Source organism: Hyperoodon ampullatus (genome assembly GCF_949752795.1).
Source record: "Hyperoodon ampullatus genome assembly, chromosome: 14".
NCBI classification, from domain to species: Eukaryota; Metazoa; Chordata; class Mammalia; order Artiodactyla; family Ziphiidae; genus Hyperoodon; species Hyperoodon ampullatus.
The window spans coordinates 22730097-22752505 of NC_136927.1; the positions used below are offsets into that span (position 1 = coordinate 22730097).

Here is a 22409-nt window from a genome sequence, read left to right on the forward strand (position 1 = left end):
ACTCCCACCAACCCCCACTCCTGTGCTCACGCATCAGCGTCCCCGTGTCCCCCCCAGACGCAGGTGGTCCTGGCACCAGGACACCCTGAAAGAGCAGCAACCGGCCACCGCCTGCCCCTCAGGCTCTTCCCTTTTCCTGAAGCATCTGATCCTGCTCTGCCCGCCACGGATGAGGCCGCTGAAGCTGCAGAACTTCCTTGACATCCTCGACGCTGTCGGAAGTGGGCCTGGGTCCCGGCTCAGCAGGAGCTGCCGAAGATGGAGCCGGGAAGTGGCAGAGGGGGCCGGGCCCGTGTCCTGCACCCCGGCACTGCCAAGGTGGTTACTTGGCCTCCGGGTCCCAATGAGGCCTGGAGCCAGCCTGCCCTCCCACCCTGAAGACCCTCGCTGGGGGACCCCTGCACCTGTGGCTCCGACCCACAGACCCAGGGACAGGGTGATCCCTATAGGAGCTCGAGGAGGACTGGACACCCGGGCCCCTGGTCAGGAAGAGCCAAGGCTCGCCTTGGGAAACACGTGGCCCGGCAACAGGATCGTGGTGGAAGTTGGGGGCCCCTGAGCCCACAGCACCTGTGGCTCAAGGCCCCAGTGCCTTCCTTCCCAGCTCACTGAGCTGTATGTGTCGAGTTGCTGAGCTCCCAGTTTGATGTCCTCAATGTGTTGGGCACAGAGGGCCTTTGGGGGATCCAACGGGTTGTGTATTTGTAGCCTCTCCCAGAATGTCTTATTTTGTAATGACCGAACTACTCTTAGTAATAGTTGTACATGTATATGGTTAATATATATGGAAATTCAATATATTTTCTAGTTAAAGCATTCTAAAGTAATCAGTGTTTCTAGCAAATTGTGACTTCGGCTAATGAAATGTCCTTTTGTGCCACAGTCCTTGGCTTAACAAAGATGTGAATCTTGTAACACAAGAACTATGAAATGCGATGATCCTGTTTCTACTGTAAGGGAAGAGCGTGTGTTCCCAGCATGAGGCGCCTAATAATTAGTAAGGAATTGTGGGCAATAGATTAACCACTGTATCTAAAAATCCTCTAATTAAAACATTTCCACTAACTGCCGCCTGCAGGGTGTCCTTTTCCTGCTCCGTCTGCACAGGCTGCCTCATGCTCGGTGTCAGGGGAGCCAGGCTGGCCAATTCCAGGGTCCTGTGCTGCCCGCCCAGGAGCTGCTGGAGCCACCTCCTCCCTCGGCTTCCAGCATCAGACGCTCAGTGACCCGCAAGCGGCAGAGGGTGACATTCCCTAGAGCCAAGGTTGAATCCCCCGGTCTGTGCCTCTGATGCTGGGCCCACATCCTGCACTGACCCCTGGCCCTGTCCCCCGAGTCTCACCTGTACCTCTCTGGCCTGCTGGAGCAGGTTCCCCCCACGGGGACCTCCTTCTCACCGCCAGGGTGGACCTCCCCGGGGCACCAGGATGCCATCCTCACGGTGCCAAGGTGCCTGTGAGCCCTTGGCTCAGACCCTGACCAGGCCCCTGGGACAGTGTGTCCAGGACTGGCTCAGGCCAGGTGCAGAGCAAGGAACCCAGCGTTGGGGCTTCTAGAACTTGACCACAGGTAGGACAAGCTGGGAGCCTATCTCTCCAGGAACCACTCTGCCTGGAGCCCAGATAGGCTCCTGGCTGGGCTCTGGGTCCCTGGGGGTCCCCCCGGCCTCCCTGGACTGTCCTGGCCAAGTCAGCACCGTGTCCTCACACCTGCCCACCCCCATGAGGCCACCATGCTCCCTGACCAGGCGGCCCAAAGCCCTCCTACCATACATCAGGCCCTGCCTCCAGTTTGAGGTTGCCATGGCGACGTGTTGCCAGGTTGGAGGGCCCCTGAGCACTGACTTGGGCCGGCTCCAACTGGTCTAAGCCAGCTCCAGCAGGGAGGGGCCCAAGGAGTGCAGGTCCAGATCTGTCCCCAGCAGACCCTGGTGCTGAGCCTGGGGGTGTCCTGCCTCAGTGGTCAGGAGGCTCATCTGGAGGCCTCCAGACTACTGTGACCCCATCTGCAGAGGCCATGGGCCTGGCGGAGGAGCTAGAGCGCTGGGTCCCATCCACCCTTAGTTCCTCAGACCCTATGTACTTTGCCACTTGCCCAAAGCCTCGGGCCTCAGTCAGGAAGCCGCTTTATCTGAGCTTTTAGAAGAAAACAATGAGGGAGCAGCAAAAGAAAGTTGCAGGGCCCCAGCCTGGGTCCTTCCCTCCCAGCCTCTGCTCTTACAGGTGACCCATCCCAAGGGGGTCTTTCTTGCCTTGAGGAAGGAATCTGGGGGCCCAGAGCCAGGACGAGTGCCTCGGCCTCCTGTGTGCAGAGGGATGTGCGTGGAGGAGCCAGGCACCTGACCCATTCCCAGCTCTGCTGCTGGTCGCCTGGGCCTCATGGAGACCTGCAGAGCCCTGGCTGGGCTGCTGCTCTGTCCCCACCCCCAGCCCCACGAAAACCTCGGGCCTGAGGCCCCAGAGCACCCAGCCTGGCACAGGCTCCACCTGCGCAGATTCTGGCAGCAGGACCCCCAGTGGGCTTCTGGTTAAGTGCCCCAGGTAAGGGGTCACATGTGGGCCAGACCCCCTCTCACCTGGAGCCACCTCTTCTGCCGGCAGAACCACCCAGGATAGCACAGGCAATGGGACAGATTCCTGCAGTCCCTCAGGGTCCTCCAGCCCAGGGCAGGCAGGGACCCTGACCCGAATTCCCGGGCTATGTGACCATGAGTTTCCTGTGGTCCACCTCCCTTCCCGCTTTTCCTGCCATTGTCCTCCGACAGGTGCTATGGGGGTCAGAGAGCTGTGGGAGAAGCCTGACTGCTAGGAAGCTGTGCCTGCAATTCCAAGGGCTGCCACCATAGGGCGTGATTTCATGCATTATTAAAAGTGATGGCAGTGCCCTGGATTTGCCAGGATGCCTCTCACCTCTGAGGCCCCTTCTCCCTGCCCGTCAGCAGCCATCAGAGTGTTTGCCCAGAGCCTGGTGCTTTTCTCCTGGCCCTAAGGAGGAAAAGCCACTCACCCTGTCTGCTAGACCCTTTCCAGCTGGAAGCTCCACGAGTAAACCCACCTCCCCACAAGACCCACCGAGCCCTGATCCCCATAGGCAGGGTGCCTTGTGCCCTAACTGCTGTGCATGCCCCGAGCTGCCCCCTCACGGCCCGTCGAGCTCAGAACCGCTGTGGGAGGCCTGGGGCGCAGGCACGGGGCAAGGGGCGTCCCTCCCTGTCCTCTCCTGGCTGTGGGGTCGCACAAGGATGAGCTTAAACCTCCAAACTGCGGAGGCCAAAACTAAGTCCCTGAAGGAAAGAGCCCCTCCCAAGGCCACTGGAGGGTCCTGGGCAATGGTGGCTCCAGTTCCCATCCCCCGTGGACTGGAGGAGCTGCAGCTGACTCTAACCAGCACTTGCTCTGTGGTAAGACCATCCCCTCCCCTTGCTGAGAGGTGGGCTCTGCTGCTGCTATCTCCGTTTTACTAATGAGGGAAACTGAGGCCCAAGGCAGTGGAGGAGTGTGGCAGGGCAGGAGTCTGACCCAGGAGGTTGGGGGAGAATGAAGGGGTCGGCACGAATGGGACCATCACTCCCTCCCCAGGAAATGTTTGTGGAGGGAAGGACCCTGAGGATTATGCTTTCCTGGGGAAACAGAGGCCCAGAGCTGGGTTTGGGACCCAGCCTGTTGCTGTGTAGCCCTGGACAAGCCCTTTCCCCTCTCTGGGCCTCAGTTTCCCTACCTGCAAAAGAGAGTGGTGAGGTCTCCAGGCGCCCTCTGCCCTGACAGGCTGCGTGGTGTTAGTCTTAGGGGCTGGTGCATCTTCGTGATGTCGCTGGCCTCCAGCCCCTTAGCTCCCCTCAGAGCTTGGGATGGGGGTGTGAGTAGGGGCCCCCTCCACTGGCAGCTGCCCCTCCTAACTTCCTGTTTACAGCAGCTGCAGACTCTCATCTCTTCACCCCAAAGCCATTAGGATCACCATGGCAACCAGGCAGTGTTTGTTCCAACAGGTTGGCAGAACCTGATGCAAGACTGCAGAGGTGGGGGGCATCAGCTACAAGACCCTGGCTCAGGACCTGCCAAATCCCCAGGGAAGGACATTAGCTGCCCCCAACCCATTCCATCCCCTGCAGAAGGAAGCCAAGGGGCAGCTGGTGGCATGGGATCCAGGCCCCTCCCCTGCTCACCTGACTCATCTGTCCCAAGCCATTGTGCATTTCCTGAGCACCCCTGCCCCTATCTGCCTGGCTGTGCTGGGTCAGGATGGAAGCAGGGCCTGGGGCCAGAACTTCCAGAAGGAGAACCCACCCTTCTGTGCTGTCTCCCCCGCTGCCGGGCTGTCTTCCCCAAACCAGGTGGTTCTGTGTCTAATCCTGCACAGACAGGCATGCATGGCATGGCTGTGAGTCTGGGTCTAGAAATTGAGACAGGTGGTGGCCCCGTCCTGGGGCGAGGGCAAGCGTCTGGTCCCCTCTGGACTGGGGAATGAAGAAAGCACAGGTGGGCTGCCTCCCAGCATGCAGCTCTGTTCTGGAACCCTGCTCCTCCAGACTCTGGCCCTCTCCAAAGTTCAGCTGACCCCTGGCCTCCCCAGAGCCAACTGTCTTTTGCCTCTGGGTCTAAGCTGAAGTGGGTTCTAGGTCTGTCTGTTCCCCATCTGGCCTGGAGTCCCTCCATTAGAGACAAGGTCTTTGGGGTGAAAACTTCTCCAAACCACAGTCTTGATCCCCAAGTAAAAGGTGCTCTGAGGGTCCAGCAGGATCTGCCAAATGCAGGGCTGGGATACAGGGACCCTGTGCATCTCTGACAAGTTCAGGACCTCTGAGCAGCCCCCAGGGTTCTCCAAGTGTGGTGGGAGGAGCCTCAGATGATGGGGCCCCAGCCCAGACTTTGGGAATCAGCAGGTCCCGGGTGGGCCGAGCAATCTGTTTTTACAAGCTCTCCAGGTGACCACGGTGCGGTGGAGGGGCACCGAGGATGGGCTGGGAACGGCGCTAGAGAGGGTCCAGCCCATGACGGCGGTTCCAGCCGGAGGGGCAACCCAGCAAGCGACCCAGCATGGGCCATGGGGTCGATCACCCCAACAGGTGATCAGGATTGTTGTGGGCATCCCGGGTTGGTGCCTGCAGCACCCCCTTGCCCCGGGTGCGGACTGTCCCTTCTGAGAAGAAGAGCGATTAGGCCCGCGGTGGAGGAGTCCCCAGACCAAGGTCCGCTCCATGTTTGTGTTGGGGACAGCGCTGGGCTGGTAGGGCGACTTCGGAGATGACTGCGCAGGCTTTCCAGAAAAGTCTGCGCTGCGGACCCGGGCATATCTTGTTCCGTTTCGGCGACTCTGGCTTCCCTGGGGCCCCCAGGAGGGGGTCCTGACGCAGAGCAGATCCTGCTCCCGCGCTGCACCCACCTGTGGGTTGACTAACAGCCCCGAACACCGCCCCTTGGGGGAGTGGGTGCCCGGCAGAGCACGGGGGGCGCAGGGATCCTTGCCCGGCGCCCCTTGCGGCGGGGGCGCGGTGGTGGGACTCAAGGGAGGCGGGGGCGGGGCGGAAGCGGGCCCGGAGCGGCGGGGCGGGGCGGGGCGAGCAGGCCCGGCCCCGCCCCCGGCCCCTGCAGCCGCTGCGCCCGCGCTGTGTTGTCTGCTCCGGCAGCTGCGAGCGGTTGCGCAGCCAAAGCGTCCCCGGAGCTGGTGCCGAGCGCGGCGCCCGCAGGAGCACTGTCCCCACTCCTCCGCCGCCCGGCCCACGGTGAGTGCCGCGGGCTCCCGCCCGGCCGTCGAAGCTCGGCCCGGCGCCGCGCCGACGTACAGGAGAGCCGCCGGTCCAGCTCCCGCGCCGCGCTCGCCGCCACCCCGGGCCCCGGGAGGTCGAGAAGACGCGCCGTCTGCCCCGGGGAGACGGAGGCCGGCGTGCGCTTGGAGGAGCGGCCCTCGCTCTTGGGGCCCTCGGAGCGCGGAAGCAGGACCCGGCGGGAGCGGGGTGCGCACTGCGCAGGGGCGGGGGGACCAGACCTCCCTGCCGCGGGGGGCGCGGGACTCCAGGACCGCCGTCCGCCGGTGGCCCCCGGGATGCGCAGGGTGACCCCGCTCCTACCCGGCGCGCCATCCCCGGGGGAAGCCGCAGGTGGGCCGGGGCCGAGGACCCCCCCACCCCGCCCTGCTCCGAGACGCTCCGCGGGGTTTCCCAGCCAACCCTCCAGGGAGGAAGACGCCCCTAGAGCCTAGTTCCGTCCCCCTCCTGCCGATCCTGGCAGGACCCCTTGCTTTCCCCAAATCCCTCCAGACGTCTGGGTGGGTCCAAAAAAAATACACCCTCACCAGGTTTCCAAACTGTCCCCGAACCGAGCGCCCACCAATGAGAGAAGCACCTCGACAGAACTGGGGGGCCCGAGGTTCCCACGGGGAGCTTCGGGAAGAGGGGGGACGGGAGGAAGGGGCGAGAGGGGATGTCACTGAGAGAAGTGGGAGGGAGGAACGCCCGGTGAACAGGTGAGGGAGGACAGGTAAGAGGGGGCCGGCCTGGCCAAGTGGGAGGGGACCTCGGAGGATTTAATTTTAAATGCGTTCATTCTAGAAGCATCTAGCTAGCCTTTTACAGCTGGTCTCAAGCTTCAGAGCTCTAGGTCCACCTACAGAGTTGGTTACAATACAGATTCCCAGGTTCCTCCCTGGGGATTAAGTGGGGATGAGACCCTAATATTTGTAATGGGCACGCCAGGTGACTTGCAATGAGGCACTGCAGCTGTGTTGTGCGCAGGGGAGCACTGTGTGCAGAGTCAATGAGGACACGGAGAGGTGGGAGGCAGAAATCCTATAGGAAGAGTGAGGGGGGTCAGGTGGGGGCTGGGCTGGGAAGAGAAGACCAACAGGGCAGCAGGGACAGCTAGCTGGTGGGGCCAGACATCCTGCCACCCCCTTACACATGCCCACGGCGGCATCAGTGGACCCCCGACCCCTAAGTCTCCAGGGACTGATTTCAGTAAGAAGGCCCCAGCGCCCTGAAAGTGTTTATTCACTCCAAGGGTGGCCAGCTAGCCACTGGGGACTCTGACTAGAGAGAGAGCTGGCCCTCCAGTTCAGCTCAGCTGCCCCAGACCTACCTGCTTCAGTGCCACCCCGGCTCCCCAGTGGGCTAGCAGGAGACAGCTTGGCTTTGAGCCCTGGGCTCGAGGCCTGGCTCAGGGCAGCTCACCCCAACCCTGGGATGTGAAATGGGACAGTGACATCCACTTAGCAAATTATCATTTCCCATTCAACCCTGGGCCTTGGGTACAGCCCGGGAACACGGCGGGCCTGTCACTTTCAGCTGGGCCCGGTGCCTGTGTGGCGTTCAGCTCCTTGGCCCGCGTCACTTTGTTCGTTGGATAAATGGGAACTGGTGGCCAGGCATGCGCAGGGGTACCGGCATGTCCTGCTCTGAGCTGCCGGCCAGACCTGGGACCGAGAAATGGAGCGCTCAGGAAGGAGTCCCATGGGGCCTGTCAGACAGATGGGGGGTCCCCTGCAGCCCTGTACCCAGCTCACTATGCCCTGTACAGGCTGAGAGCCCCTGCAGCCAGTGACTGCTTCCTGGGGGTCGGCCACATGCCCACTGTCAAAGGCAGCTCTGGGGGAGGTGCTGGCTGGCTCCCAGGCTGTTGGGTGCAGTGAGGTCATCACTGCTCAGGCGGCCCAGGGTTTCCAGGGGAACAAAGGGAATTTCTGGGCTCTCAGGCTGAGCCATCTCTCCTGGACCCCTGCACCCAGACGTCACTATTGCCCCATCCTGGCAATGGGCTGAGGAAGGGAGCAGGGAGGGGCTGCGCAGCACAGGGGAAGGCCAGCCCATCTGGATGGACCCCAAGACTCAAGCCGAGCCAAGAGCTTAGCGCTCGGACACCAGAGCTGGGGAGACCTCGACTCCATCCCTGGCCTCCTGCTGGCTCTGTGGCCTTGGGTGGGTTCCTAACCCCGGGACCTCAGTTTCCTCCTCTAGGTGGGGGAGCAGAGTGGCACCCCCTCTCCAGGGCTGGTCTGAGGATTATCAGGGGAGGTGGCCTGCCTTGCCTTGAACATTTCGTTCTCACAGAGAAAGCCCCCCACCCTGCAGCTCAGGCCACTTGGCTCCTGCGTCATCTTCATCTCTGGGAATGTGAGCCCCGAGCCCCTGTCACATGCAGCCGCAGCTGGCGGTTGCCGTGGCAACAGCTAAAGCAGTGGCTGCTCCCTGGCTTTGGGGGGCTGTGGGGGGAGCAGCCTCTTCCACTCAGCTAGAGAGGAAAAGGGGGCCCGTGACGCCCAGCGCCCCCTCGGGACCTCACTGCCGCTGTAGGGTGACAGCTTCGGGAAGTGCGTGCAGAGGCTGCGGAGCTCCCATCTTGGGTAGAGGCCCCCAGGGGCAGGCGCTGACAGGTATGGTGGGGGGAGCTGTGGGGGCTGAGCCATCTGCCTTCCCTGTCCCCAGCTCTCGTGTCTGGCCAGATGAGACCCTCTGAGCCCAGTGTCCCCTGGGCCCCACAGGTCCGGGGTTGGAGGGTCAGGGAGCAGGACGAGGAGCTGAGAGCTGGTGGGGGTCGCAGACCAGGGATGGCAGCCCGGGCCCACCCAGAGACAGACCTGGTTTGCTCAAAAAGTCTGTTTAGGACCCACGAGGTGGCAGGCGTGCCTGGCCCCGGCTCTCCTAGCAGAGCATAAGAGTCCAGCAAGGGGCAGCGCTGGTAATCGGAGACTTGCACAAGCACAGGCCCAGCCCCTGAGCAGCGGGCGCACAGGGCAGGGGCGGGTCTCACCTGGCTCTCCCATTGCTAAGTGCCTGTGAGATCGGGGCAAGTAGAGTTGGATCTGGCTGGGTCCCCATTTCCTATTTTGTCAAGTGAAAATGGCAGGCTCAGGCTGATGTGCCTGGCCCTGTGGAGGCGGGTGGGGGGGGCTCAAGAGTGGACAATGAGGAGACCCAGACAGTGGGAAGGCCCCCAGGTGGGCCGAGGGGAAGCACGGTGTGTCACGCACAAGAGGCCGGCAAGCCTGGGGCAGGGAGCCCGAGGGGTGGCACCGAGTGGCAGAGGTGGCCCAGGAAAGGGTCTTCACTTTGCCCTGATGGTTTTCAACGGGGGAACAGAAGACCACCGTGGGGATCCAGGGGGCCCAGGGCCAGAGGTTGTTGCCTGGCCCAGGGGAGAGGTGGGTGCCTGGGCCGGGCCATGGGGTGGAAGAGGCAGGCTCAGGGGCCCTTGTTGGCTTAGCTATCATCTTGCCCTTCCCAGCAGGGTCTGCAGGGGACACTGAGACCCCTGGAGGACGTGTGTGGGTGTAACAGCAAAGGCTGGTCAGGCCGGGGGAACTGGAGTTGGCAGTGAGAGCCGCATGCCCCTCAGGGGCATCCCAGGGCCTAGCCACCTGGACAGGAAGGTGTCCCCAGAGCAGGGCCTACTCCTCTTCTGGCAAGTGTGGGTTGTGGGGCCACAGCTCCCGCTCACTCTCCTGTCCGGCTCCAATTGCCCATGTTGCCATGGCAGCTGAGCCACCATGTAGCATCCTGCCTGGAGCAGCCCAGATACCACGCTGGGACGGAGAGGGATCCTCTGTGTCGAGTGAGGAATGGGCCCCGGGCATCCCCTGAAGCCAGCTCAGTACTAGTCATTCTGGTCTGGGTGGCCAGAACCTGTGGGACGGGATAGGGCTTGGACTGAGCAAGTCTGCAGCCCTGGGAGGGGCTGGAGCCCATGACCCCAGCAGTGGGCACCTCTGAGTAACGGGGGACACCTCAGTCATTGCTCAGGGTGGCATCTGATTTGATCATTGGGGACAGTATGGCAACACCAGTGAATGAACAAGTGGCCCGACCGGAGGCCGTGGCTGTGCTGTCTGCCCACAGGCCACCCACCATGTCCACCTTGCTGGAGATCAAGAGCAGCGTGCTCAGGCAGGTGCAGGTGTGCCCGTCCTTCCGCCGGAGGACTGAGGAGGAGCCGGCGAGCAGCAGCACCGAAGTGCAGGAGCCCGCGGCTGGGGCCTGGTGGGTACCCCACAGCCCGCTCCGCACGGTCATGGTCACCTGCACCTGGCCCCCCTTCCTTCGCTGACCTCACACACCAGCTGCCCAGCATGGCCCCTGGGAGGAGCCCAGGAGGCTCTGAACCCAAGGCCAGGGGGGGCATCATACCTCACCCCCAGACATGCAGAGACCCTTGAGTCATGTGGGCCGGCACATGCCGTGAGCTGTAGCTTTGGGGAGGGTCTGCTGACCCCGAGTCTGGGCTTTCTTGGCAGGAAACCCGGAGATGGTGTGGAGTTCTTCGCCCAGATGCGCCTCATCCTGAAGAAGGGGGAAAGCAGACAGGGCCTGCCGTGCCCCGAGGTGCGGATAGCACGGGCACTGCTGCCTGGCATGGGGCGCTGGGCCAGGCCTCCCCACCTGCCCCTCCGCCCTCCACTCCCTCCCTCCCTGGAGCGCTCCCCACCCCACTGGCCCCGGGAGCCACAGAGGCCCTCACCCGGTGCCCTTCACAGGTCCTCCTGCGCAGTAGCTCCCCAGCCCCGACAGAGCCCGTGGACCCCAGCCGTGGCCTTAGAGCCCTGACCCAAGAGGAGGTAAGGGGGAGGGGGCCTGGCCCCAGGAGGGGCTGTACGTACCTCTGTGTGCCAGACTTAGGGTCTGGGGTGGGTGGGCCAGGCCTCCCCATGGAAGTGAGCGGAGGTCAGGGGTGAGGAGGGACCCCCAGTGGAGGGCCTGCTAGGTGCAAAGGCACAGAGGCAGGGATTGGGCTCTGCCAGTGGGAGGAGCTGCTGGGGGCTGGGCACACAGGGTGGACTCGAGGAGCCTGAGACCCCCTGCGGCCAGAGCCCGGGGCTGAGAAGAGACAGGGACAGGGTGGCCAGGACTCGGCATGTGCTCCCCTCCCCACCTGCAGGTGGAGATGCTCTATGAGGAAGCCTTGTACACAGTCCTTTACCGCGCAGGGACCATGGGCCCCGACCAGGTGGATGACCAGGGGGCCCTACTGAGCTACCTGCAGCAGGTGAGCCCCATTGGTCCCACCCACCCTCCTGGCCTGGCCCCTCCCCATCTCTGGGGAGGACTAAGACACTTTCCCCCACCTGCTTATGTCAGTATCACCTGAACAACACACACAGATTTGCCCCATGTACACAAGACACACACACACACACACACACATATGCACAGACACAAACAGGCTGACAGGCATGCCCAGAAAGATGGAGTGATGGACAGACACACAGACACATTCAAACAGAAGAACACAAAGACAGACAGGTGAACACAGAGACAGATATAAAGAACACAGGAAAGGACAGGTAGACAGATACAGGACATACAAAGAATGATGGACAGACAGACACACAGAAAAAAAGCAGAAAGGACAAACCAACAGATGGACAGACACCTTTATTCCTCACTTGTGTGTGCTCCCCCAACCCCGTGAGGACCCCAGGACAATAGTCAGCCCTGCTTCAGCGGTACCTGGGCCCTCACACCTGCCCGCCCTGTGCAGGTGTTCGGAAGCAGCCCCGAGGAACATGCTGAGGCCGTGGAGCGTGTGAAGAAGGCCAAGGTGAGGCTGCCACCCACCTGGGCAGAAGCTGACCAGCGCAGTGCTCGTGTGCAGGGGCTCGGGGTGGAGGGGGCACAGGGCTGGGTACACGCTGAGCCCCGAGAGGCCCTCACACCCCCACCCACCCACAGGCTCCCACATATGCCCTGAAAGTCTCCGTCATGCGTGCCAAGAACCTGCTGGCCAAAGACCCCAACGGTGAGTGGGGTTGGCTAGCTCAGCCGGCACGTTGGCTAGCTCAGGTCGGGGGGTCACGGGGGGGCCTGGGGTCAGGGGTCAGGGGCTGAGGCACCTGCCGTGTCCCAGGTTTCAGTGACCCGTACTGCATGTTGGGCATCCTGCCGGCCTCAGGCACCCTGAGGGAGCCGGGCCCACACAAGGAGCAGCGCTTCAGCTTCCGCAAGGGCAGCAAGCGTGGTGGCCCACTGCCGGCCAAGTGCATCCAGGTCACCGAGGTCAAGAGCAGCACCCTGAACCCCGTGTGGAAAGAGCACTTCCTCTTGTAAGGCCCCTCGTCCAGCTGGGTGGCAGGGTGGTTGGGCAGGGTCTGCTGCGGTGCCAGGCTGGTCCGGGGGTTGCATGTGGCAGTTGTGCCTGTATGCGGTCTCAGTGCCTGCCCCAGGGAACTGAGGGGCTGGTCCTATGCCCATTTTCCAGAGGAAGAGACTGAGGCTCAGAAATGGTCCCTGCCCCAGCTCCGGGCAGAGGATCACCTGGATCCTAAAGGGTATCTCTCTGTTCTCCTTATAGTGAGATTGAGGACGTCAGCACTGACCAGCTGCACCTGGACATCTGGTATAGGCTCCTGTGCCCTGCAGGGCAGGGGATGTGGGCGCCTCTGGTCTGGGGAGAGCGGGAGGGGGCAGTCAGGGCCAGGCTGGGCTCCAGACCAGCCAGGTACCCCCACCTCGCCCCACCCTTAGGGATCATGATGATGACGTGTCCCTGGTGGAAGCATGCAGGAAGCTGAATGAAGTCATTGGCCTAAAGGGCATGAGCAGGTATGGCAGGTGGGACCCTTGTGCCCCTGACACTCACAGCTCGGCCATGGGGGCCAACAGGTGGTGGCTCCTCAGGGACCACAGGTGTGACGCCCACCCTACTGCCCCCAGGTATTTCAAACAGATTGTCAAGTCTGCCCGCGCAAATGGGACAGCAGGGCCCACGGAGGACCACACCGATGACTTCCTGGGGTGCCTCAACATACCCATCCGCGTGAGTGGGTGTCGGGGCGTCACTCATGGAACACCTGCTCATGGGTGCCCCGCCTTCCTGCGATACCGCTGCTGGCTATGTCCTGTGATTCCCCCAACAGTCTCCCATCTTTCTGGGGCTGGGGGGGCACCATGCTGGGAGGAGTGGAGGAGGGACAGCCTCCAGGGGTCCAGGCACCCCTAAGCGCTCCCTGTGCTGGTTACCCGTGTTCAGTGGGAAGCGGAGGCCTGTTTTCTCCCCACGGTCCTGTAGACAGTCTGTGCGGGAGGAAGAGGGAGGCAGAATCACTAATCTGAACCCCTTTCCCCAGGAGGTGCCCGTGGCTGGTGAGGACCGCTGGTTCAAACTGGAACCGCGCTCCAGCGCCTCCCGCGTGCAGGGGGACTGCCAGCTGGTCCTCAAGCTGATCACCACACAGGTGGGAAGCCAAGGGGGACCCCCGCCCTGCAGCCCTGCGCCCCAGCCCGTGGGCTTGGGCAGGGCTGGTGACCGGCGGGCCCTGCGTTCCAGAGGGACACGAGCATGAGCCAGCGCGGGCGCTCGGGCTTCCTGTCCTACCTGCTGCTGCTCAGCCGTCTGCTGCAGTTCGAGCACCAAGCCGAGGAGGTAGCGCCGCCCTCGGGCCCCCGGGGCAGCCAGGCGCGGCGCGGGGAGGGCGAGAGGGGGAGGCCGGGGACCTGGGGGACGAGAGGGGATGGGGGTCTCCCGCCTCCACCCACGCCCGGCCCGTCCCCCAGCCCAACTCGAGCAGCTGGCGCGGTGAGCTCAGCGGGCCTGCGGCCACCGTGCTCTGCCTGCACGGCGCGCAGAGCAACCTGTCGGCGCTGCAGCTGGCTGTGCTGTGAGTGGGCGAGGCCGCGCCGCAAGAGGGCAGGGCCCCGACGGGGCGGAAGGGCGGTGGGAGGGGCGGAGCCTTGGCGGGCGAAACTGCAAGTACATGGGCGGGGCCGCGTCGCGAGGGGCGGGGCACTGGAGGGGCGGGTCCCCGAAAGGGGCTGTGCTGTGAGTTGGAGGGGCGCCGCTTTCCTCCTGGTCCCGGCCCCAAGGCCGCTGCCCTGACCCTGGGCTGGGGCCCCGCAGGCACTGGCAGGTCAGCAGCCGCCACCATCAGACCCGCACCCTGGACTACGGCTACCTGCTGGGGCTGTTGGAAGATATGCAGGCACACTGGGAAGAGGCGGCCTCGCTGCCCCAGGAGCAGGTGGGCTCGGCTGAAAATGCTGTTTCTGGGGGGTGTGCCGTGGAGCTGCTCGGGCTGGGGCAGGCAGGGACGGCCAGAGTCCTGCCCTGGTGGGGTGCACAGCCTGCGGGTGCGGTAGGTGTTTAAAAACAAACGGACAAACTGCGGGACCTAGGAGAGAGCACGTGCTGTGCGGTCCCAGGATCGGGTGTGCGATACCTTGATGGAGTCCCGAGGGAGGGAGGCCGTGCCGCTTCAGCCCCGCGAGCAACAGAGGGAGTGGGCCAGCTCGCAGGAGGCACAGCTGGTGGTGCAAGGGCCCTGAGGGCGTCTGTGCCTCCAGGGGGAGCTGCGGAGGCAGGGGCTGGAGAGGTCATCACTGCAAGGCCAGTGGGGTTGGAGGTGGTGGTAGGGAGGGTGCTCCTCAGGGCAGAGCCTTGTAGACTGGCTGGTTCTGCCGTGGAGCGGGCACTCAGGAGTCAGTTCTTAAGGGCCCTGTCCCCCAGGAGGAGGGACTGGCAGACAGCTTCTCCGCCTTCTCTGAGTTTGGGCTTCGGTTGCTGCGCCATCTCCGAGACTACTTCCCTGCCACCAACAGCACAGCTGTCTACCGCCTGGAGCTGCTGTTGAAGTGGGTGCAGCCGCTGGCACGAGGGGTGGGGGTCGGGATAGGGGTAGGGGACTAGGTGGGGCACCCCCAGTCAGCGGGTGACCGGTCGCCCAGGTGTCTTGGCAAGCTGCAGCTCTTCCAGCCTTCCTTTGAGATCTGCCCCTTCGAGACGGAGCTAAACATGGACATTGCTGCTGCCCTGAAGGTGTGTCTGGTAGCTTGGTCTGGGCTAACTGCTCCGGTCCTGCCCGTGCCCCTGCCCCCACCTGGACCTGCTGTACCACACACACTTTGTTGTCCTTTTCCCTCCCACCCACCATGCTGCCTTGGCGGCTTCCCTTGCAGAGAGGGAATCGTGAATGGTTCGACAAGCTCCTGAACTCCCAGAGTCCTCGTGAGCAGGTGTGACTCAGTGGGGGCATGGGTCAGGGGGAGCAGGCGTGGCTCAGGGGAGGGGAGGGGGGGCAGCATGTGGGTGCAGGCCAGAAGGTCAGTGTGCTGGGCTTCCTTGCAGCCGGGGCCACAGCGCCTTGCAGGGCTGGTCAAGCTGGCTGACACTGTCTACGAGGATCTGCAGTCCTGCTATGGCATCTATGCCAGCCTCTTCCACAGGTGGGGCCAGCGCTCTCCCTGCTGCCCCTGCCCATCCAGCCCCTCAAGTGCTGCCGCTGGGGAGCAGGAAGAGCAGATGTCTGAGGTGTGTCCTTTGCAGCATCATCAAGATCGACTTCTTCACCCTCACCTTTCGGCAGCTGGAGCGTCTGGTGAGGAGGCGGCCTGGGGAGAGCCCCCTGGCTGGGAAGGGGCCTGGGTTTCCTCTTGTTGGCAGTCTGACTCCACCCTCCTGGGCAGGTGGCTGAAGAGGCGTGGGTGCTGACGGAGGAGCTGAGCCCGAAGATGACCCTCGAGGTGGCCTCTGGGCTTTTTGAGCTCTACCTGACCCTGGCAGACATCCAGCGCTTCTGGAGCAGCATCCCGGGCCGGTGGGTGTCCTGCCCCCACGTGTCCTCCAGTCTCCTTTAGGAGGGCTCTGTGCAAGAGACTCCTCGGGGCCTCCTCAGGCTAGGAACCTGGGACATGTTGGCTCAAGGTGTCTGAGTTGGGGCGAGCTCTGACTGTCCTCCCGCTGCAGGGACAGCCGCTCCCTTGCCCTGGCTGGCATCCATGCCCCATTCCTGCCTGCTGTGAAGCTTTGGCTGCAGGTGCTGCGGGACCAAGCAAAGTGGAGGCTTCAGGGAGCCGTGGATGTGGACACGGTGAGTGAGCACCCAGGCCTGAGGATGCTGGGCTCATCCAGGGCACCCTCACAACCAAGGCTTCCCCCTGCTTCCTAGCTGGAGCCCATGGATTCCTCCTCCAAGCACAGCAGCTCCGCAGCCACTGCAAGCCTCTGCTTCAGCCACATCCAGGAGCTGTGGGCCCGCCTGGCATGGCCAGACCCTGCCCAGGCCCAGGGGCTGGGCACCCAGCTCAGCCAGGTGGGGACTCCCGGGAGGAGATCGGGGTCTAGAGGGGCAACAGGGCCAGGGGACATTGCCCACAGCTCCTGAGCCCCCATCTTCCACCCCAGGACCTGTGTGAAGCCGCCCTCTTCTACACAGAGCTGCTGCGGAAGAAGGTGGACACTCAGCCTGGGGCAGCGGGCGAGGCAGTGAGCGAGCCAGTGAGCCGACAGGCGGGCGGGGAGGGGCCAGTTGGGGGAGGAGGAGGCGCGGTGGGGCCACCACCTGACTGCCAACTCACACATGTCCGGCACACCTCCCCAGCTCTGTGTGGTCCTCAACGATGTGGAGCTCCTGCGCAAGGCTGCTGGCCAGGCGCTGCGTGGCCTGGCGTGGCCGGAGGGGGCTCCAGGGCTCGAGGGTGCGCTCCCGCGCCCCCTGCTTAGCTGCATGCAGGCCCTGGATGAGGACCTGCAGCGGGAGGCCCGAACCGTGACGGCACACCTGACCTCCAAGGTGGGCAGGGATGGTGGGGCGGGACCTGGCTGCCCCCTCCCTGCACCCCAACTTGGTGCTGAACGCCGTCCTCCCACAGATGGTGGGTGACATCAGGAAGTACGTGCAGCACATCAGCCTCTCGCCTGACTCCATCCAGAACGAGGAGGTGAGTGCCCGGCCAGGTGAGGGCTTGGGCATGGCGGGGAATGCGTGTGTGGGGTGGGGGCCCAGGCTCAGTCCCAGCCTGAGGACCCTGCCTGCAGGCCATGGCCCCGCTCCTGAAGTACCTGGATGAGAAGCTGGCTCTGCTGAACGCCTCGCTGGTGAAGGAGAACCTGAGCAGGTATGGTCCCGGGCAGGTGGAGCAGGGCTGGCCCAGTGTCCAGTCACAGATGCCGAGTGTCCCCACAGGGTGCTGGAGGCCCTCTGGGAGCTGCTGCTACAGGCTATTCTGCAGGCTCTGGGCGCAAACCGTGATGTGTCCGCCGACTTCTATGGGCGCTTCCACTTCACGCTGGAGGTAGGGCCATGTGGAAGAGCCCTTCCTGCTGCAGCTCCCAGTTCCTGGCTCCCCCCAACCCCAGGCCCAGGGCGACAAGGCTGCTGACCCTTCCCAGCCGCCCTGCTGCACCCTGCTGGTACGCCAGGCCTTCCCTGGACACCCCTCCTCTGGGAACCCACCAGGGCAGCATCTCCTTCCCCCAGCCCACCTGTGTCAGAAGCACCTGGGCCACCTGTGAAGACAGCTATCTGGCCTCAGGCACCAACATTTTCCCAAGCTTCCTGGGGGCTTCTGATGCGCCCCAGGTGTGAGTGGCTCTGCCCTGGGCTCCCGAGAGCCCGAGCCGGGTGCTGCTCAAGGCTCCATTTGTCTCCACTCTCGGTCCCCAGCACCCACCTCGCCCCTGATATCTCTCCCTCTTGCCCCGCCGCAGGCCCTGGTCAATTTTTTCCACGCTGAGGGCCAGGGTTTGCCCCTGGAGAGCCTGAGGGATGGAAGCTACAAGGTGAAGTTTGTCCCTGGGGCCTCTGACAGAGGAAGGGGGAGGGGTGGACACCAGAGACCCAAATTTGAGTTCATCCACACCCCACACGTGAAATGGGGCCGTGAGGAGCCGCCGGCATCACCAGGGGCCTCCTCCTTCCTGCAGAGGCTGGAGGAGGAGCTGCGCCTGCACCAGTGCTCCACCCGGGAGTGCATCGAGCAGTACTACTTGGACAAGCTCAAGCAGGTAGTGCGGCCCAGGTGTGGGCACGAGGCCCCGCCTCCGGGAGTCCCCGGGCTCCGGCTCACCGGCCCCCTGGCTTTTCACAGAGGTCCCTGGAGCACAACCGGTTTGGGCGCCTGAGCGTCCGCTGCCACTACGAGGCGGCCGACCAGCGGCTGGTGGTGGAGGTGCTGCACGCCGCCGACTTGCTCCCCCTGGACGCCAACGGTGCGGGGGAGGGGTGCGGCGGGGCGAGGCGGGGCTGGCGGGGACGGCGGCGTGGTCCGCTCACAGCCGTGTCCCTAGGCCTGAGCGACCCCTTTGTGATCGTGGAGCTGGGCCCGCCGCACCTTTTCCCTCTGGTCCGCAGTCAGAGGACCCAGGTCAAGAGCCGGACGCTGCACCCCGTGTACGACGAGCTCTTCTACTTGTGAGTGTCCCTCCCTGTCCTGCCCGTCCGGAGCCGGGAGCAGGCTTCCAGGTGACCACCGCCCGCCTCCCCCCGCCCCCAGCTCCGTGCCCGCAGAGGCTTGCCGCCGCCGGGGCGCCTGCGTGCTGTTCACCGTCATGGACCACGACTGGCTGTCCACCAACGACTTCGCGGGGGAGGCAGCCCTGGGCCTGGGCAGCATTGGCGGCGTCGCGAGGCCCCAGGTGGGAGGGAGCGCGAGGGCCGGGCAGCCGGTCACCCTGCACCTGCGCCGGCCCAGAGCCCAGGGTGAGTGAGGGGCGGGGCGGGGGCGGGGCTGAGGGCGGGGCCAGCCGGGCTGACACTGGCACCATGCCGTCCCCCCACCACCTGCCCGCAGTGAGATCGGCGCTTAGGATGCTGGAGGGCCGCAACAACAAGGAGGCGCAGGAGTTTGTCAAGAGACTCAAGGAGCTGGAGAAGTACATGGAGGCGGACCCCTGAGCCCCTGCGGCTGCCAGCCAGGCCCTCCCCAAGTCCCCGTGTTGTTCTCTCGCTGTGGTCAGCTTTGTGCAGCCGGGCTCGTGGTGCCCCTTCCCCTGCTTCATGGTGTGTATGCTGTGGCTGGACTCCCTGGGCTCCCTTTTGCCCTGGTCATGTCTCTGTGGTGTGTGCCGTGAACCCCCTGTGCCCAGTAAGCCCCACCCCACTGGATCCAGACGGCCGACTGGGCGAGGCCTGGCCAGCAGCTGCCCCCCAACCCTGGAGCAGAGAGAGCAGGCCTGGCCGCCAGGTGAGCTTCCCACCTTACCTCAGGTTCCACAGCCACAGGGCAGGAGGGCGCTGGTCTTAAAGCAGGGCTCTCAGTGGGGCAGCCTTGCCCCCCAGGGGACATTAGGTGCTGCCTGGAGACATTTTTGGTAGTCAGTCACAACTGGGGAGTGGGTGAAAGCTGTGCTGTTAGCACCAGTGGGTAGAGACCAGGCTTGACATCCTGCCATGAACCACCCCCAACAAAAAATGGTTCACTCCTAAATGTCACCAGTGCTACACAGGAGAGCCCTGTCCTAAAGGAAGTTCTGTCCTCGTCTCTCCAGGGCTGGGGCAAGGCCTCACTAGGTGAAGAGGCAGGAAGGTCTGCGTTTTGAGTCTGGACAATCCAGGCTTTGGAGGGAGAGGGTGAACATGTGCAGTGTCCCCACCCTTCTCCAGGGACCCTCCACCCCAGAGGGCATGTGGAGGGTGATTTGCCTGAGAGCTGCACAGGTCTCCAGTCCTCACCCAGCTGACAGGCCCAGGGTCTCTGGCTGAGGATGTCACCCAAGGCTGGTCAGTGTAAGGGGCTCCATGCCAACTGGCCAGCTATCTGGCGTTTCCTTTCACGAACGCATGGGTGCCCACACAAGACCTACCCCACAGCCCCATCCCCACACCCCAGACCCTTCTAGGCAGGGTCTGCCTCACTAGAGGCTGAGGGTCCCCCCAAACCCCCAGGCCAAGCGCAGAGAAGCAGAGGCTCACACAGGGGTCTCCTTGGCTTGCAGCTTCATTGGGAGGGCTCTGAGGCAGGACCCAGAGCAAGGCCGGGTTAGAAGCACAGAGAGAAAACCCAGAGTCCAGTCCTGCTGGCAGCTGCAGGGGCTGAGGCCACCAGGCCTGTGTGTGTTCCCGCAAGTTCCACTGCCATCTCTAGATGTCCTCATCACTCCGCCTCGGAAAATATACATGTCTGCAGTTTTCAGTCTCTCTGCCGTTTCTTGATTCCTTTCCAAATCTCTGTGGGGACCCTGGTCTCTGTCTCTTCAGGGCTGCTGCTGCTGCCTCCCCCATCTTTGGGGTCAGGCCCAAGTTCCTCAGACTCCTCCTCGGTGTCACTGTCAGCCCTGTCTCTGGGCAGCCTGGGAGGGAGGGGTGCGTTCACTGGCCAGTCTGAGGTAACACCCCTCCCCACTCATTCACCAAAGCCCCCAAGCTGAGGACAGATTCCTATTCCGTGTCCTCTCAAAACTGAAATCCCTCCATCAGGACATCCACCTTCCCTTCTCCGCACTCGGAAAGGCATCCTGGTGTTGTTTAGGACACCACTACACCCTGCAGCAGGAGTGGCTGAGGCCAGAGGCGGAGGGGAGCCCTGGGTCTGAGCTGTCATGAAACTTGGGAAGCCCAAGGACCTACCGGGGGCCAGACACGGGCCTGTTGAGGTTTGCAAACTCTCGCCCTGAATCCACATCAAAGGGATCTGAATCGAGGAATCAAAGAGGAAAGTGACCTGTAGGTGAGCTTGGAGCAGAACCAAGCATCCCACAGCTGTGGCAGGAAGGCTCCCCCCAACCCCCAGGCTTCTCAAAGGAGGTGGCAGGCCTGGAGGGTGCTGGCTCCCACCCAGGGGGCTTGTGTCTGTGCCAGGCCTCACCGATTTCCTCCTCTTCCTCGGGGTGCTCCTTGGTGTGGGCCAGGAACTCCTGCTCTGCCTGCAGCACCTCCTCTGGGCCACTGCAGGCTGCATACTTGTCCAGGAGCTGGCGGTTCAGGTCTAGGAAGCCCTTGCCCCACTTGAACTTCCGTAGCAAAATGACAGCAAGGTCTGAAAAACCTGTTGGTGCAGGACACAGGAATTCCAAGGATGTGGACAATCCCTCTCCTGTCACCCTTGCCGCTGGTTCCTTCTGTCCCACGAACTAAAAGTCCCGCTGACACTTCCCCACGGTCCAGACAGCCCATGCCCACTCACTAGCCTCTGCCTCAGTAGCCCATTAAGTCCCTCTCCCCACAGGGAGTCTCACAGGGCCACCCACCTGGGCCTCCATGTGGACCATAAGGTCTCTGGGGATGAGCTGTGGTAACAAAGGACTCTCAGAGCGGTGGTGCCCTGACAACGAGGGCCAAATGCGGGTGCTTGTAGGCCAGCGATGTGTTCTGCCTCCACCTCAAACCGGCATGGCGAGGACTTAAGTGGGAGTTGGGATGAAACCCTGGCCACCTCCCCATACATGGTCATGCTCCTCCTGGGACTTGCAGCAGAAAACACACTGCTGGGAGCACAGCCAGACTCCAGGCTGCCAGGCCCCGACACTCACCCAGGATGCAGAAGGTGGCAGCGAAGGCCTCCACACAGGAGAGCCTGCAAGGCCGGCCATAGTTCACAGGGTTGGCAGCCACCAGGTGGGGCAGGATCCGCAAGTGGCTCCCTCGCATCTTCTCAAATGGAGTCTCATCCAGTCTGGCCCAGGAGCAGTCGATGACGGCGACCCCGGACTGTGCCACCAACTGTCTGCCAGGAGCAGCATAGGGCTTGGTTCTGGGGTCAACTTGGTGCTGGCCCCACTGGGGATTCAGCGGCATCATTTCCCCATCCCAATGACCCCCAAGGACTCTCACGGGCCAAGTTTTTGAGGCAGCTGGGGGGGATGTGTTCCTCGATAAAGCTCATTTATTCACTCAACAAACGTTTATTGAAACCTGCATCCTGGACCTTGCCCTAGGTAATGGGGGCAAACTAGACAGATCAGTGCAAATAGGTGAGCCCTGAAAAGAAGGATGCGCCAGAGTAGGGGACTCATTAAGAAAAGTCCCAGGAGGCACCCCGCCCTCCCCACCCCCACACCCTGTCCTCTCCCGCCTACCTGTCTGCGGGGGACACGTACTGGGAGCCCACGGGGCTGAGCACGAGGCCGCCGAACCTGTGGCCCAGACGTAGGCAGCGAACCAGTCCCAGGCGCGCCAGCTTGCGGCCGGTGCAGCGCCGGGGGTCGCAGTGGCCCAGCTCCCACATGGCCAGAGCGCAGGGCAGGTGCACAGGGCCCGGGGCGCCCTCGTCCTCGGCCGCCTCTGGCTCCACGGACGCTACACCGGGCACAGAAGGGGACCCGGCCTCAGCCGCGGCTCCGCGACCCGACCCTGGGCCTCCGACCCCCGCCCCCGCTCCGCATCACGCCCCACTCACCGCGCAGCGCGGCGCCCACCTCCTCGGCGAAAGCCTCCAGAAAGCGGCCCGCGGGGCGCCAAGTGCGGCCACCTGCGGCCCCGCGCCCACGCGCTGCCCTGCGGCGGCCCATGGCTGGGAGCAGGGCCGGAGAGTCCCGCCCGCTCTCAACTTCTCAGGCAGCCGAGGTGCGCCTCTGCGCAGGAGCCGGACGCCATATCCGGTTCCGGCGTTCATGTGACAAGCGCGCTCACGTGACCACGCGCGGCGACGGCGGCGACGGCGGCGGCGCGAGATGGTGGCAAGGTTGGCGCGTTTCGTGCTGCTGCTGCTCGGGCTCGCAGCGCATGGTTAGTGTCCGGGCTGCCGACGCCCGCGCCCCTCCACCCATGCCCAGGCCCCT

General features: G+C 63.7%; 2 protein-coding genes across 2 annotated transcripts; one reads left to right on the forward strand and one right to left on the reverse strand.

Moving 5' to 3' along the window:
- Window positions 1–9818: 9818 nt before the first annotated feature.
- BAIAP3 (BAI1 associated protein 3) lies at window positions 9819–19828 on the forward strand. The gene is made up of 34 exons (XM_079718749.1): window positions 9819–9964; window positions 10219–10306; window positions 10459–10539; window positions 10860–10967; window positions 11463–11522; window positions 11654–11720; window positions 11829–12024; window positions 12273–12317; window positions 12446–12523; window positions 12635–12737; window positions 13048–13155; window positions 13248–13343; window positions 13475–13578; window positions 13818–13938; window positions 14424–14548; window positions 14642–14732; window positions 14873–14929; window positions 15042–15139; window positions 15240–15291; window positions 15380–15510; window positions 15660–15783; window positions 15862–16005; window positions 16098–16190; window positions 16294–16485; window positions 16565–16633; window positions 16731–16810; window positions 16879–16987; window positions 17403–17474; window positions 17619–17699; window positions 17783–17903; window positions 17982–18105; window positions 18188–18393; window positions 18485–18877; window positions 19629–19828. The coding sequence occupies exons 1-33, from the start codon at window positions 9834–9836 to the stop codon at window positions 18586–18588; spliced, it is 3459 nt and encodes a 1152-aa protein (XP_079574875.1). The 5' UTR covers window positions 9819–9833; the 3' UTR covers window positions 18589–18877; window positions 19629–19828.
- Window positions 19613–22167, reverse strand: TSR3 (TSR3 ribosome maturation factor). Its single transcript, XM_079718750.1, has 6 exons — window positions 22028–22167; window positions 21708–21927; window positions 21162–21355; window positions 20498–20677; window positions 20260–20323; window positions 19613–19982 (listed from the first exon to the last, which is right to left on the reverse strand). Exons 1-6 carry the CDS (start codon window positions 22137–22139, stop codon window positions 19823–19825), a joined length of 930 nt encoding a protein of 309 aa, XP_079574876.1. The 5' UTR covers window positions 22140–22167; the 3' UTR covers window positions 19613–19822.
- Window positions 22168–22409: the final 242 nt, after the last annotated feature.

What these genes read in the sequence shown, in the direction of transcription:
- BAIAP3 (XM_079718749.1), top strand. Translation starts at nt 9,834, where the DNA reads ATGTCCACCTTGCTGGAGATCAAGAGCAGCGTGCTCAGGCAGGTGCAG. An exon ending in AGCGTGTGAAGAAGGCCAAG is followed by an intron (nt 11,523 to 11,653) that starts GTGAGGCTGCCA and finishes ACCCACCCACAG; the next exon opens with GCTCCCACATATGCCCTGAA. An exon ending in TGGAGCAGCATCCCGGGCCG is followed by an intron (nt 15,511 to 15,659) that starts GTGGGTGTCCTG and finishes CTCCCGCTGCAG; the next exon opens with GGACAGCCGCTCCCTTGCCC.
- TSR3 (XM_079718750.1), bottom strand. Translation starts at nt 22,139, where the DNA reads ATGGGCCGCCGCAGGGCAGCGCGTGGGCGCGGGGCCGCAGGTGGCCGC. An exon ending in CGAGGAAGAGGAGGAAATCG is followed by an intron (nt 20,324 to 20,497) that starts GTGAGGCCTGGC and finishes TCCTCGATTCAG; the next exon opens with ATCCCTTTGATGTGGATTCA. An exon ending in AGGCCCGTGTCTGGCCCCCG is followed by an intron (nt 19,983 to 20,259) that starts GTAGGTCCTTGG and finishes CCTCCCTCCCAG; the next exon opens with GCTGCCCAGAGACAGGGCTG.